Here is a 13,801-nt window from a genome sequence, read left to right on the forward strand (position 1 = left end):
ACAAAAAAAAATTAGATAAAATAAATAGATTAAAATATTAATTCTTAATTAAAGATAAAAGTAAAGTTAATAACAAAATGAAATTTATGGATTTTACAAGATAAATAATTGACTTCTAACGGAAAAAAAAGAAATTACGATAAAATACAATTTTAGAGTTCCATAACAGGACCGATAAATACAGAATAAGTAGGTAACTGGGAGTGGAACTTCATGACCCTATTTTTGATGTAATTCTCTTTTGTTTCTATTTGTAATTCCCGATGTAATTGACTGTTTCTTACAAACCAAGGAGCATCCACTGCAATTCTTACGACTTTATTTTGAAAAGATTGTAATTTTTTCCTTTTCTTAAAGGATTCCGCTCTCCAGACTTCACAGTGGCAGTGGCAGTGGCCTGAAAATTGTTTTAAAAATAAGAATAGCTGTTTTTGGTTTTAATTTGAATTTTCTATTTAGGATAGGATATAACATTAGCTAACCTTGCATTGGTTTCAGTTAGTTAGATTTTGGAATTTATTACTAAGCAAAGAAAACATTTTTTATTTGATCAATTTTCGGGATATTTTCTCCATAGATTTTTATTCCAATTGATTACTAAAAAAAAAATTAATAAAAAGATTAATATAGTATTCACTCAAGAGTTCTAGGATCAATCCTCAATCCTTTATTGTGTATTGTATAATATACACTTGACATGCCATCTAGTCTTGGCATTATAAAAAAAGCGCTCACTAGTCACGAAGACTACTCTTCAACACCGCTTAACATTTACTCCTGGTCTATAAAGTGAAAAGATAAAACTCAATCAGGACCACACAGCCTTCATTTTCAGACACGACAAGTTGACTTGTTTAGATCGTGTGATATATTTATAGCGCAAACCACCTCATATGTGAAACTAAACTGACTCTAAAAAGTAGTTTAATAACAAGGGTTATCCTTATCTTTCGTGTAAGGCTAGTAATCAAATTAGACAGTGATTGAACTCTTCTAAGATACTAATTAAAAATTTTTTTTTTAATGAAAACTTTCTAATAACAAAAAAATTAGAATCACAAAATTATTTTTATTAAACACTGATAATCGATTATGATCCATATCACTTCCCACACATTTATATGTATCCATGTCTTACAAATACTTGAAAATGATTTTCTGGCAACTTACATGAAGAATAAAATAAATAAATGAACTATGAATTGTATTTTATTGAGGCATTCACGAATTTATATATTAAAATATTTTTATTTCAAGCCCTTCGTTATGCCTAAGTAGCCAAATTATTACTAAGAGGTTTTCATTGCGAGGTTTTAGTCACAGAAAAAAATTAAAAATGGTCTTATGCTTAATGTTCGTATTTTCAACTTCAATTAAATGCCTAAAAATATATTTTTTTTAATTAGTGCAGTAATTTGAAAGAAAGTGTAATAAACTCTCATTACATGTCTAAATTTCAGCTTAAAAATGTAATTTTTTCTTTGAAATTTTCATGTTTTCATCGGTGCTCTGTAATAATATTAATAAAAGTAATAAATACTAGAAGTGGTGTCAAATTTAAAAAAAATTGTTAAGCAATCGACAATTTTCTACAATAATTCTAGATAGAATATGATATGATGAATCTGAATCATGTCTGTCCAATAACCAATAATATAATTAAGCTATGAAGTTTCTATTTTTAAATATCATTCCATTTTTTTATCCATTAAAGAGCTTATATATTATCAAAGGAGTTTTACTTACTGAACTCTTTTATCGCACTGCATTGAACAAAGCTGACCAATGGAAGCGGATCTATTGGATCTTCCGTGCCAGTAGTCTCACTGACCCTGATGACGTAAGTTAAACTTATAACTGAAATGGTGACGTATAATTTGCTATACACCATTTTACGTCACATGGTTAGCCACTAAAAATAATTCCGATTATTTTTTTCTAAATTAATTTTTAAAACTCACAAATTAATTATTTTTTTAATGTTACAACCAGAGCCCATTTTCATAATGAAAGCTAATAGTATAGAAACAACTTGGTAATTGCTCTAATAATTATTTTTTTAGCCATATTATAGAAGTTAAAAAGTACTTAAGTACAAGTTACTATTGTACAAGTCAGTATAATTGTATTTTTTGTAAGTTTAATCGACAAGACTAATAGTATTAGTTTGTACTATATTATGAAACAGGACCCAGATATCAAACATAATTAAACATCCTAAAATTAAAACTTGAGAAACAATTCCAACGTTATATAAATAAATAATTATTTTTGAAGCACTGAATATGATTTAAAAAATCAATGAAGTAAGTAGGCATGAATTAAGCACAATTCACAATCATTGAGGCGCATTCTATCAGTACTAAATTACGATTTGGAAAATTATTACTAAGAAATTAATATAAAGTTAAATGCAGATTAGTGAAATTCTTATTGAATATGACTTGTAACTGTTGTTTTATTGGAAACAAATTAAAAAAAAAAAAATCTTTATTTAAAAGAAGAGAATATATCGATTGTTTAGAGAACGCTTATCAATCACTAGTAATGTATATTAGTTTATCTAATCGATTCACGTTTTCATTTTGCTGAACGTGTGCCGTTCTATTGAAATGTGAAAGCCTGAATGAGAAATACTTACGGAACCAATGAATTGGCCGCATAATAAGGTCTTTAACTACTCACGAGTTATGTATATTTTACTAATGGGTTTTTTACCCTTTTAGTAACTCATGAAAAAAGAACAGCTTACAAAGGTCTAAGGAGGCCCTCAAATCAATGTCAGTATTTTGTAATGTTAGGTCTCGAGAAATGAAATAGTAACCATTTCACGATACTTTCATTTAAAAAGGGGAAAAACAAGGAAAACGAAATGGGAAAAAGAGAAACGAGATGATTGCGTTTGTAGAAGAAATTGCGAGCTTACAATCTTCTAGAAAGAGTCGTAAACCCGAGCAGGCTATTCAGAGGTCCAAAAAAAAAAAAAAATCGAATTCTCTGTTTGGACAGAGCTCTTTTCTATTACTAAGATATTTCTATCTTTATATTCTAAGCCGGATTCTCTGGATACACGAAAATGTTGAAATTGTATATTATTTATTAAATAACATAATTTGAAAGCGCATATTGTTGACTAGCTGGAGTATAATTTTAAATTAATTGCACTTTTTAATAGTGTATTAATTGTAAAGAATACCTTTGAAGTTTCGCATAGTATTTCCCATCATCAGAACTGAAATTAACATTTTCAAACATATAATTATTGCAGTAATTATAATAATAATAATTGGAATTTCTTTTAAATTTAAATTTAATCTAGGGGCTACCTGTCCTGTCCCCCTGACGGTGGTACCTAATTTTCCAAATTATAACTCAATCAAATGCCTTAAGTTTTTACGACCCATTTTTACTATTCCACCTTATATGTAAAATTGTAAAATTTTCAAACAAATTATTTAGAAACTAAAACATATTTTTTTTTTATTGTGTGTAGTATTCTATTATACATTTTTAGATAATAGTAATAGAGGTTAGAAAGAATTATCAGATCATTATATCCTATTTACAGAGATTTAAATTAAAAAATAGCAAATCAATTAACAGAAAAAAAAACACAGCGAATCTGATGTTTTTCATCAAAGAGTGAATATTGTTATAAGACTTAGATAAGTTTTGAGTTGGTATTTTAGGTTCATACTAAATGTAATTTCAGATAATTCCATGAAATACCCGAATAAAAATTTCACAGCCTTAAATATATCAGACGAATATAAACCATGATTATCACTTACATCAGAGGCTTGCATTGATGGTATTCGACTCCCTCCCTCCTAGACACTTCCATTTGGATAATGGATGAGCTCCGGCTGTGGATTTCGCTGCAGGTGGAGTGGAGTTATTGTCCGCTGTGTGCATTAGTAACAATGCAGCAACGGCATCTGCTCGCTGCCTATTGTCGTAGGATGAATGATTTCAAGTATTCGTGTTCATGCCTTAGCTCCTAGTTGATGCCTAAAAAAGCTTAGATTGACGATATTTTTAAAAGTCATTGTGGATCAAAGCAGGAACCATGGGCTCAATCGTGTCTTACCGATAAATAGTAGAAATATAAAAAAGATACTCCAGTAGACTCCGGAAGAATTGATCGGTCGCATGATGCATTGCATCTGCAGCGAGGCAGCCCTCCTATTTACTGCAATCTTAGAACCCAACCTATAATTTTTCTGCTTTATGTAGTATGAAGTCGTTATTGCCCAACGGTTATATATGACCTGTTATTAATCAGTTATTATCGCTTACGACATTACTTTCACGGTAAGTATTTTAAACCTTCTTGGCTGAAATCATGTGGATTCTATTTGTAGTGTTCAAGACTCGTTCATACATTTTTTTTTTCAACGTTTTGAGAATTTCGAAATGATTCTTATCAGGTCTTAGTTATGGTAAATGAAGTTTCTTTTGGTAATAAAGTCGACATTGTAACCCTCTTCTATCCAATTAAATTTGCAATTTACTGAAATTTATTGGAGAATTACCATGTACAATGTACTTTCAAAACAAATTATATCGATGGTTTTCCCGATCGGATGAGTTCTGTAAGCATAAGTTGCCTAAATAAATTGTCTTATACGTTTTATTTCTCTAACGACCGAGTTTCAGAGGATGATCAGACGTTTATAATTTTTCCCAAACGATTTGAACAACCTTATCCCAGTTTTAGTCTACTACTTTAAGCTATACTAAGTCTAAGTCAACAATCTTCGTGCCTATAGCACAAAAAAATAATTTAAAGAAATCGTAGTAAATTTCCTATTATTTTAGTTATTTTATTGGCAAATATCAAAATCGTTTAATGATGATCTATAATTTCTTGTTTGTTTCTTACGAAACGTTCTTCGAACTGGATGATGGTAGTGCTGAGAGTTTTTCAGGGAACCTCAGTAGAAACTTCTTTTCCTTTTCGATCTTACTTGTCACTATAAATTTAACAGTTTACTTTATCTTTGCAGAAGCCGATGGAAAACAGAACGGTTGGAACTGGCAGAGGTAGGCCCGCTGATAGAAGGAAGCCGACCCGGTGATCCTTCCAGAAGGATACTCCTCGACATCGGAAGCCAGCCCACTAGTTACCTAGCCAGTACCAACACCATAGGTAAGTCACATATGAAATTACATTATATCTAAGCAGGGCGAGAACAATAGTATAATTCAGAAATAGATTTAGTATTATATAATCTATAGAATTTGTTAAAATCGACAAGGTTCGTTCTTCGAACCTTTTTTCTTTCGGAGTATATTAGGGGTATTCATGATCTTTAGTTTAATATGTTAAATGGAAAAACTTATGTTAAATGGAGAAATATTTTCTTCTTTTACCATGTTAAAACGATATAACATGTAACATGGCTAAGAGTCTGTTACTAGGTATGTTAAATGGAGAATGACGTCACGAAACAGATCAGCTGAGCTTGTCACCGTTTTATTTGTTGTCGTGTTAGGTTACTTACTGGTAGTTTGTGTTTTTTTTTTCTTGTGTTCGAACTTTTTAAAAAATACAATCAGTAGCCAAACTTTTACACTTCTACTTTTCACTTATTTTAGACATGTTGTAATAAATTACGGTAATCAAAACTTAGAAGTAAACTATAGCATGAAGTTTTGGAAGGAAAGTGTTGGAAGGGATATTTAACAGACATAGTAAAATACTCTTAACCATGTTAAATGTTATATCGTTTTAGCATGGTAAAAGAAGGAAATATTTCTCCATTTAACATAGGTTTTTCTATTTAACAGGCTTTAACATGTTAATCTAAAGATCATGAATTGCCCTAATGTAATCTCCGTAATCCGAACTCCGGTATTCCGAACACTCCAGTAGCCCGAACTGACGTAAAAAAGAAGTTACTCATTTTGATAAAACTCAGCAGGCAATAAAATTTTTGTTTTCAAATAAAAGTACACATGTGTAAAGGACATTTTTAACTTCTCACTCTAGGCATGTTATTGTAATCACCATGATAATCGATAGAGGTAATTTTTACAGTTTCAATTTAGGGTAATCTAATTCCTGTGGAAGTTTTCCTAATATATTTTTTTGGAATTAGAAATAGATAATATCTATTGCATAAATCATTTGATTCTGTAAAACTAATTTAATTGATTGTAAAAACATTTTTCAATAAAATGTGTATATTGTTTACAAAATAAATAAAAATAGTTATGTACATTCATTTTGCTGAATTTTTTTACATTATTTTTCCTAATACTTTCTGTAATTCGAACATCTCCCTGCAGCAATTGGTTCGGATTACCAGGATTATACTGTAGTTCCATTAACATACTTGTCATATGCCAATATTACGCAATCCAATATTTTAAATTTTATTAATTTTTGTACTTTAGCTATTAGTAATAATAAAGAAGTTATTGGCTATAAACCTGACAATATACGGCGGCCATTTTGAAAAATCTGTCTGTTGATAAACATTTCTATGTAACAATTTATTATCAGAAATTAGTTTACACTATTGCTTCTAGATACAGCTAAATTTTAAGCTATTTTTACTAGACTAAATATCGTATAAGAGCCTAATTGTTTATATGGAACATTTTATTTGATTAATAATGAAAATTTATGTTTCTAGAATCCTTTGGAAAGAATAATCTAAAGTGTAAATTTGTGTTTAATTTATTTATTTAATGATTTTTACGCATAGTCATTAAATACTATTTTCGGCCAGACTATCACACATCTCTGGACTGAATAATGTTGATTGATCTCTTAGATGAATAAAAAAAACTTATAGTACTTACTAACTTATTCATCGCTCTTTATTAACTATCTTGTCATTGGTCTTCAATGTAATGAAAAGTACTATCTTTCTAAATTATTATTATGTCGTTAAAAATTTATCATTTTCAGACAGTATTAATTCTACTCAATGGCAGTTTATTTATTTTTTTTAATGCGATAAAAAGATAACAAGGCTGGTAAATATGAGTTCATAACCTATATCTGTCATCAAGCCCAGCGTTATGTCATCCATGATATAAAAGTAGAAACATGTAATCTTTCAATGTTCTTGTTTCATGATATAGTCAGTGTAATATTGCCATATTCAATATATATTCTAGTGAAATGCGGTGCTAAATTAAAAATAACAACAATAGATTTATTTTTATGAATTTATTTTTGATAGTTAACCAATATCGACTTGGGACCTGTTATCATTATCAACAAGTGTCCAGAACCATTCATAAGGAACTGGTTATTCATCGATCCCACTCTAAATGGTGCCTCCTAGCTTTATGTATTTTTAGAAAGTATCCGTATATTTGTTTAAATAATTTGGTGAATAACATTAAATGTCCATTGAAGGTTTATTTGGAGTATATTATATGTAGTGCAATCTCGGCAATTCGAACTAATTACTGTAGGAGTGTTCGGTTTGATAAAAGTATAAAGAAAAATAAGAATTTACTTAATTGTTTTTATTTATTTAGTATTTTGCATTTTTTTGTTGTTAGCAAATTTGACAGTTTGAAATTTTGAAAAATTAATCTTTTCTAAAGAATTCGGTTTTTTTTAATTGTTTGGTGATGTGAACTACTGACACACATAACATCCATTGAAGAATGGTGTCAAAACTGGAAAATCAAAATAAATCCTGACAAATCCCATCAGATTACCTTTACTCTCTGTCGTAAACTTCTACTCTCCTGTCCTACAGTATTCTTTCTAAATACTCCACCAACGCCTGTTGAACAGATTCGATATTTAGGACTCCATCTTGACAAGAGACTTGGAATCCACATACAAGACTGAAGCGAAGTGCTCGTAGATTTCGATTACTATAACACTTACTTCACAAACGCTCTAAACTAACTACAAAAAATTATTATACATTACGATAATCAGACCAATTTGGACATATGGAATTGAGCTCTGGGGCTCCACCAAACCATCAAATTCCTCTCGCATCCAATCCTTATAATACAAAATTCTACGTAAAATCCTTAATGCTCCTTATCACATTACAAATAAACTCATCCACAAAAACCTTAACATCTTATTCGTTGCAGATTTGTCTCAAAAACAGACATGTGTCTTTTCACTTCAAACTCCTTACCCATTCTATCCCATTAGTTCTTAATCTCTCATCCCTGATAACCCTTCGAGGGGTCTGAAAAGAAGATGGCCACGGGAACTTCTAATTTAAATTAATGCTTGAAGTACCACCAATGGGTAGTACCACCCAAGATTTTCAAGTGTAAATGGAACATTCCACATATTTACTTATGGTATTTATTATTTTGTACAGATGTAAATTACATTAAACAAATAAATAAATAAATGTGCTGTGAGTCTTAGAACACCACTAGTAGTAATTTGGGGGGCTACACTTTTGTTTTCTTTTATATTCTCAGTGATGATTTTATTTGCTAAAGTTATTAGCTTGTCCATTTATTAGTGAAAAATTAAAAATTACAATTACTATGGATTTAAAACGTGATAAAAAACAAATAAAATAAGGTTACCAATAAAATTTGTACCTACATATTTTTACTATTAATTAAATTAGTTATAGAGAATGAAATGATACAGTAGATATCATCTAATTCCAACAAAATATATGAGGAACAATACCATAGGAGTTCGGATTACCGTGATAACACAGTATGTTTTATTTATACACCATGGTTTCTTCATTTACAGGAATCACTATAAAAAGATGCAAAACATGACTCAAACCAAGACAAAAAGGTTATGCTTCCATGTGTTTGTGCAGTGTTCTAAATTCGCATTGATTAAGAGGCTAATTATTATCCTGTGATATTATGATCTTTCATCAAATTTACTGGATGATTGTTTTATAAATACGGTTTTAAATAGCAATAAATAAATTAAATAATTTTTTTTAGTAAAATGACATCACCATACAACATAGATATGACCGGGTATGATACCGGATTTATTGAATGATAAACATATCTTTCAAGATCTGACTCACTAAAAGATGATACGCGAGCTGTTGAGAATGTTTGTTATCTCATCTTCATAAGTTACCTGTTGTGACCTTAGTGAATATTATTAATAGAAGCGCGTGCTCGGGTGAGGTCACTGGAGCTCAAGACAAGGGCGCTATACTCGAGGACCAAGGTCCAGGATGAGAGACCACGTAGGATTACGTCAGGGTGCCATCTTCAAGGCGCTGTCCGAGTCATCCACCAACCATTTCGGTCGTTTTTTGTTTGCCGTGAAGGTAATCGTCCAAGAACTTCCTCGTACGCTTAAAATAAGCTCATCGTAGCTGGGGAGTATATTAATGGGATTGCGTAATAGCGAAGGTTGTGGCGCCTTAGAGCATCATCCTAAGTCAATTATTTCGTCATTGTTGAGTTATTAGTTCCTGATTATAATTAGTCATCCGAAGATATGCAGCTAATTAATACAATTGGACCTTCTTCAAACCTCTTGTACAGTTTAGTTCTTTAAGACTATTCGAAAGCCTCTAGTCAATTTAAATAAAGTCTCATTGGACTGTATTAATTTTTTCGGGTTGTTTTTCTCTTGCTAAAAACGATATGAAATCTTTTACTAATTCTAAATAAGTTTTGAAAGGTATATTATCCCATTCTGGTAACGCACTTTTTATTTGTTTTAGCTCCCAACGAATTACTTCACTGTCTTTTCCTCTCTTCATCAAAACAATTTGAAATGAGATTGGATTTTGATCTACCTGAATAAGTATTTCATTTTAACGATTTGTTTTGATTTGAGAGATATTATGTATAATATAGATACTTATAATTACAATATATAAATACAATGTTGCCTTATACGTATTCTCCTCGCCATCTCCAAATCATTACTTGAATGAACTTCTGAATTCATCGCAGGCTTCTTCATTGTGTTACCATTCACATTTTAAATGGCCCTAAACCTCCCTTCTTCTTTCATGTAAATTAGTGGACTCTTATTTAAGTTGTTACAATTTTTGTGATTTACGAAAGCAAAAAAAAATCAAAGGTCCCAAATTTTTTCGAAAACCGTAGACATTGCAATATCTTAAATAAGACGGCACTCATCTACACACAACATGGGAGTGGTTTAGGGCTGTTTGAACAAAGTGGTAACACAGAACAAGGTAGATTAGTTACTATTTGCAATTTTAGGTTAATCTTGCATTTATGTACGTCTGTTCTAGACATAATACCACTCAAGTTAACATATATACGATATCGTTTTAATAGTGTATTTATTGTGGTAGATTAAAAAAAATCTCATTTCAAATATTTTTTTTAGGTTTAGGACCGTTTAAACTGCACGAAATAGCACTGGACCTTCTTTAACAAATTAATACTAGCTATAAAATACGTTAGATTAATTATAAGTTTTGAGGATTATGAAATTATCTTATGATCTTATTCTATTAAAAGACAATTGGTATATAATAACCAATAAACTTATGCAGAGCAAAGACATTACACGATGATATAAAACATTTCTAGAATTATGTCAAAACCTTTTTTCTAATATTTTTGACTCCTTCTTCTCTTCTCCTCCCCTCTCAAAAAAAATTTCATTCAACTCGATGATCTTACGATCGGAGTCTTTTCTTGTTTGTAATAAAGATTATGAAAACTTGTTACCCTGAAGTAACTTGAAATTGTGGTACATACTAAAATCTAAGAAAAAAAAATTAAATATTTAAAGGAATTATAACGCAAGAATTAGAGCCATCATGTAGTAGTTAAAAACTTTGCGTTTAAATACACAATAAAGAACTTAGCCTCTATTAAATCCCATTAAAAACGCAAAAGCTATTTTCTTTAGATATCCGCTATGAAAACTCTTTTTGACAATTTCCCGCAAAGGTCGCACACGCAAATGTAATTATGCTAAAGTTGGCTGATGGCGGATACTAATGCGACTCAATGAATGCGAAATCGCGCGACGATTATAATAATGACCGCCAAAAGGTTGTACCAGCCGGAGAGCTTTCTCATTTCCTCGCTACCACCACCACACGCAACCTCTCGCACCCTCTTCCTCCTGTGGATCAGCCCCTGAGGAGCAGTTTGTCCTCTGTCGATAGCTGCTGCAAGGGGTAGTGATATATCTTGTTTAGCTTGGAGAAATATCAACTTCCCTCAGGGGAAATATCAACTGGCTAATCGCTCGAAAGGAATAGCACAACATCGGATGATTGTTTTTAGGATCTCTCTTAAAATGTAATTTGTAAATAAAGTAAGTTAGATGAGTTTTATTCCTGTGACGAAACATATTTATTCAGTATATTGAAGGATCTGCGATCTTGATTCTTATATCAGTATCATCTAGAGCGTTAGAGAGGCTTATCTGTTGGCTTTTATCTTTAGGTTGTGCCTCATCTCTATCCAACTGTGTGACGTCAAATGGACAAGAGTTATCAAGTAATAAATTTTATGTAACTGAGTAAGGATTATATCTAGACCTGCTTTAGATCGTCAAAGGGAAAATAAATGAATAATTGGTTCTATAAAATTGCTAATTTCAGGCGTCACTTGTACTCTAACAACATTAACAAAGTTCCTCATACTTTCTTTTTATTTGACAAAATTATATACTTCTGTCTCTTATTGGAGAGTCTCAATCTTATAGTCTAAATAATTCAGTGAAAGGAACTTTCCAAAAAACGTTATATCTATCTAAACTACAATCATATTTTCTTTTTTTTTCACCAAAGTCTTGCATTACTCCTGGGTCTTTTGTGTCTATTTTATTTAAAAGCAATATTTTATTACGCCTGCTATTTTGGATTGTATCCTTTGTTTTTTATGGCTCTATAAAAGTAATTTCGTCACACACACTTAATGTGTATGTAAATATATTAAAAATTGGTTTCCTTTTAATTTGTAAACTTTTTTCAAGAAAGTGAGGATATAGATTATACATGGATATAAAAGACATCACTTACAAAGCAGAATAGTAGATATAATAAAATATTGACTGGAGGAAGGGTGGCAGTCAAGTAAGGTACATCTATTTCTTAGTAACCTACGTTTCGCCCCAATTTGCAGTGTTTCTTCTAGGCTCATTCTTAAAGATGTAAAATGTTTTAATTTAAAATATTATTTCATGATATAATATAACATAATAATCGGCTTTTAAGAAAAACATTAATAGTAGTTCCCATCAATAAAATGTTTTTGAAAGTACTTTTTACTTGAAGTATTTTGATATCATAATTTCATAGGTTATTTAAATGAAATTTTACCTGTTATTATTTCTGATTTATTATATCTGATGAATTACGAATTTATTGAGTAATAAAAAATTCTAAGAGCTTGATTAATCGAAATTGCCAATTTTTTTTTTTGTTTTTTTTCGTTGCCTGTTTTGTAGCTGTCAAAATGAACTGCTACATGGTTTGAAAATCTCTGTATTCATTAGCTTAAAAAGTTTCCCTGCTACATTAGTATAAAGTTTAAAGCTAGGGAGGTAACGTGGATTTGAAGAAAAAAATGTTTATAAAAAAAAAGGAACTCCCAAGGAGAGGTTAATAACAAAAATTAACACTTAAAAATAAATAAATAAAGTCTAAAGATAATGTACATTTGTCATAGAAAAAACATGAAATTTCATGCTCTTATGGATATATATTGGGAAAATTAAAAAGAAAAAGAAAATGGTGTAGTAGTTGTTGGGGAAAGAAATAAGGCTCAAATATTCAAGAAATAATGTTGTAACTATTCAAGAAATAATGCTCTAACTGTCTTGTATTTTATGCACTGTGTAACGCGCATGGGAGCAATGTTAAATTTAATTCACTTCTAGTAATCAGTAAAATATTGGGTTGAATCAAGGAATAAATAAACTCTTTTTTTTTACCAATAGTAAAGGTAACCCGCAAATTAATGTGGTTGTTGTATTTATATAAAGTATAAAAAATTGAGATAATTAAACTATTAAGCATGCTCCTCAAAATATAAGCACTTATTTTCTAACTCTTAAATCGATCTCCCAGCTAACAGCTCTAAACCACCTCTATAATTCGACGATCGAGGGTGCCCTGAACTAGATTTATTATCTATGCAATCGCATATACGAAGTTTTTCACCTTAAAAAATTCGAAGTTGCATAGGTTACAGTATTTTTGTTTGTTCCTTTTTTAATTTAGAGTAAATTTAAGACAAACAGGTCAGGCATTATTTGATGTCTCCTTTGATTTATCAACAAGACTGAAATTACTGCAGTTTTATCACTTTGCGCCATGGAGCATCATTGGCCTTTAAGTCCACCTAAGAATAAAACCATCAATAATTCCTCTCACCTTTCAATTCCAGTAGGCCTTGTCGATTCCCCTTCCTTTTTTAGAAATAATTGTTCTCTTCTGGTTACATGAAAGTTCAAAATCTTTAAAAATGAAGTAGAATGTCTTCCTAACTGCTTATTATAAGATGTTCCAAATTGATATGTAACTTATTGAAGTTAATTTAAGTAATACATTTAATTTAAACAATTTATTAATCCTCTTATTCTTCCTTCAGCAGAAAATTAAAACGCGATAATGCTTAATTCATTAATTTATTTTTCTTGAATGATTCAAGGATTCTGCGTCACCTTCTACATCATATAATCTGTCCCAGTATTTTTTTTTTTTTTTTTTTTTTAAACTACTACTTTTTATTTATTGATACATATTACAATCTGCCACACAGATGTGGGCAATAGGTAATAGTGATGAATGATCTCATTCATACTAAAATAAAATAAAATAAATTAATAAAAAAAAAAAACTTTCTTAAAATATATACA

General features: G+C 30.3%; 1 protein-coding gene across 5 annotated transcripts in view; it reads left to right on the forward strand.

Annotated features, from left to right (window-relative positions):
- The window catches only part of LOC106685994 (beta-1,4-glucuronyltransferase 1), a 397,426-nt gene that overhangs the window by 326,412 nt on the left and 57,213 nt on the right, over positions 1 to 13,801 (forward strand). For all 5 annotated transcript variants that reach the window (XM_067049492.1, XM_067049493.1, XM_067049495.1 and 2 more), the window contains exon 3: positions 5,010 to 5,152. In XM_067049492.1, the coding sequence (XP_066905593.1) occupies positions 5,010 to 5,152 (143 nt within the window). The remainder of the gene's footprint in view (positions 1 to 5,009; positions 5,153 to 13,801) is intronic.

Source organism: Halyomorpha halys, unplaced genomic scaffold (genome assembly GCF_000696795.3).
Source record: "Halyomorpha halys isolate HHAL.00 unplaced genomic scaffold, Hhal_1.1 Scaffold764.1, whole genome shotgun sequence".
Classification (NCBI taxonomy): Eukaryota; Metazoa; Arthropoda; class Insecta; order Hemiptera; family Pentatomidae; genus Halyomorpha; species Halyomorpha halys.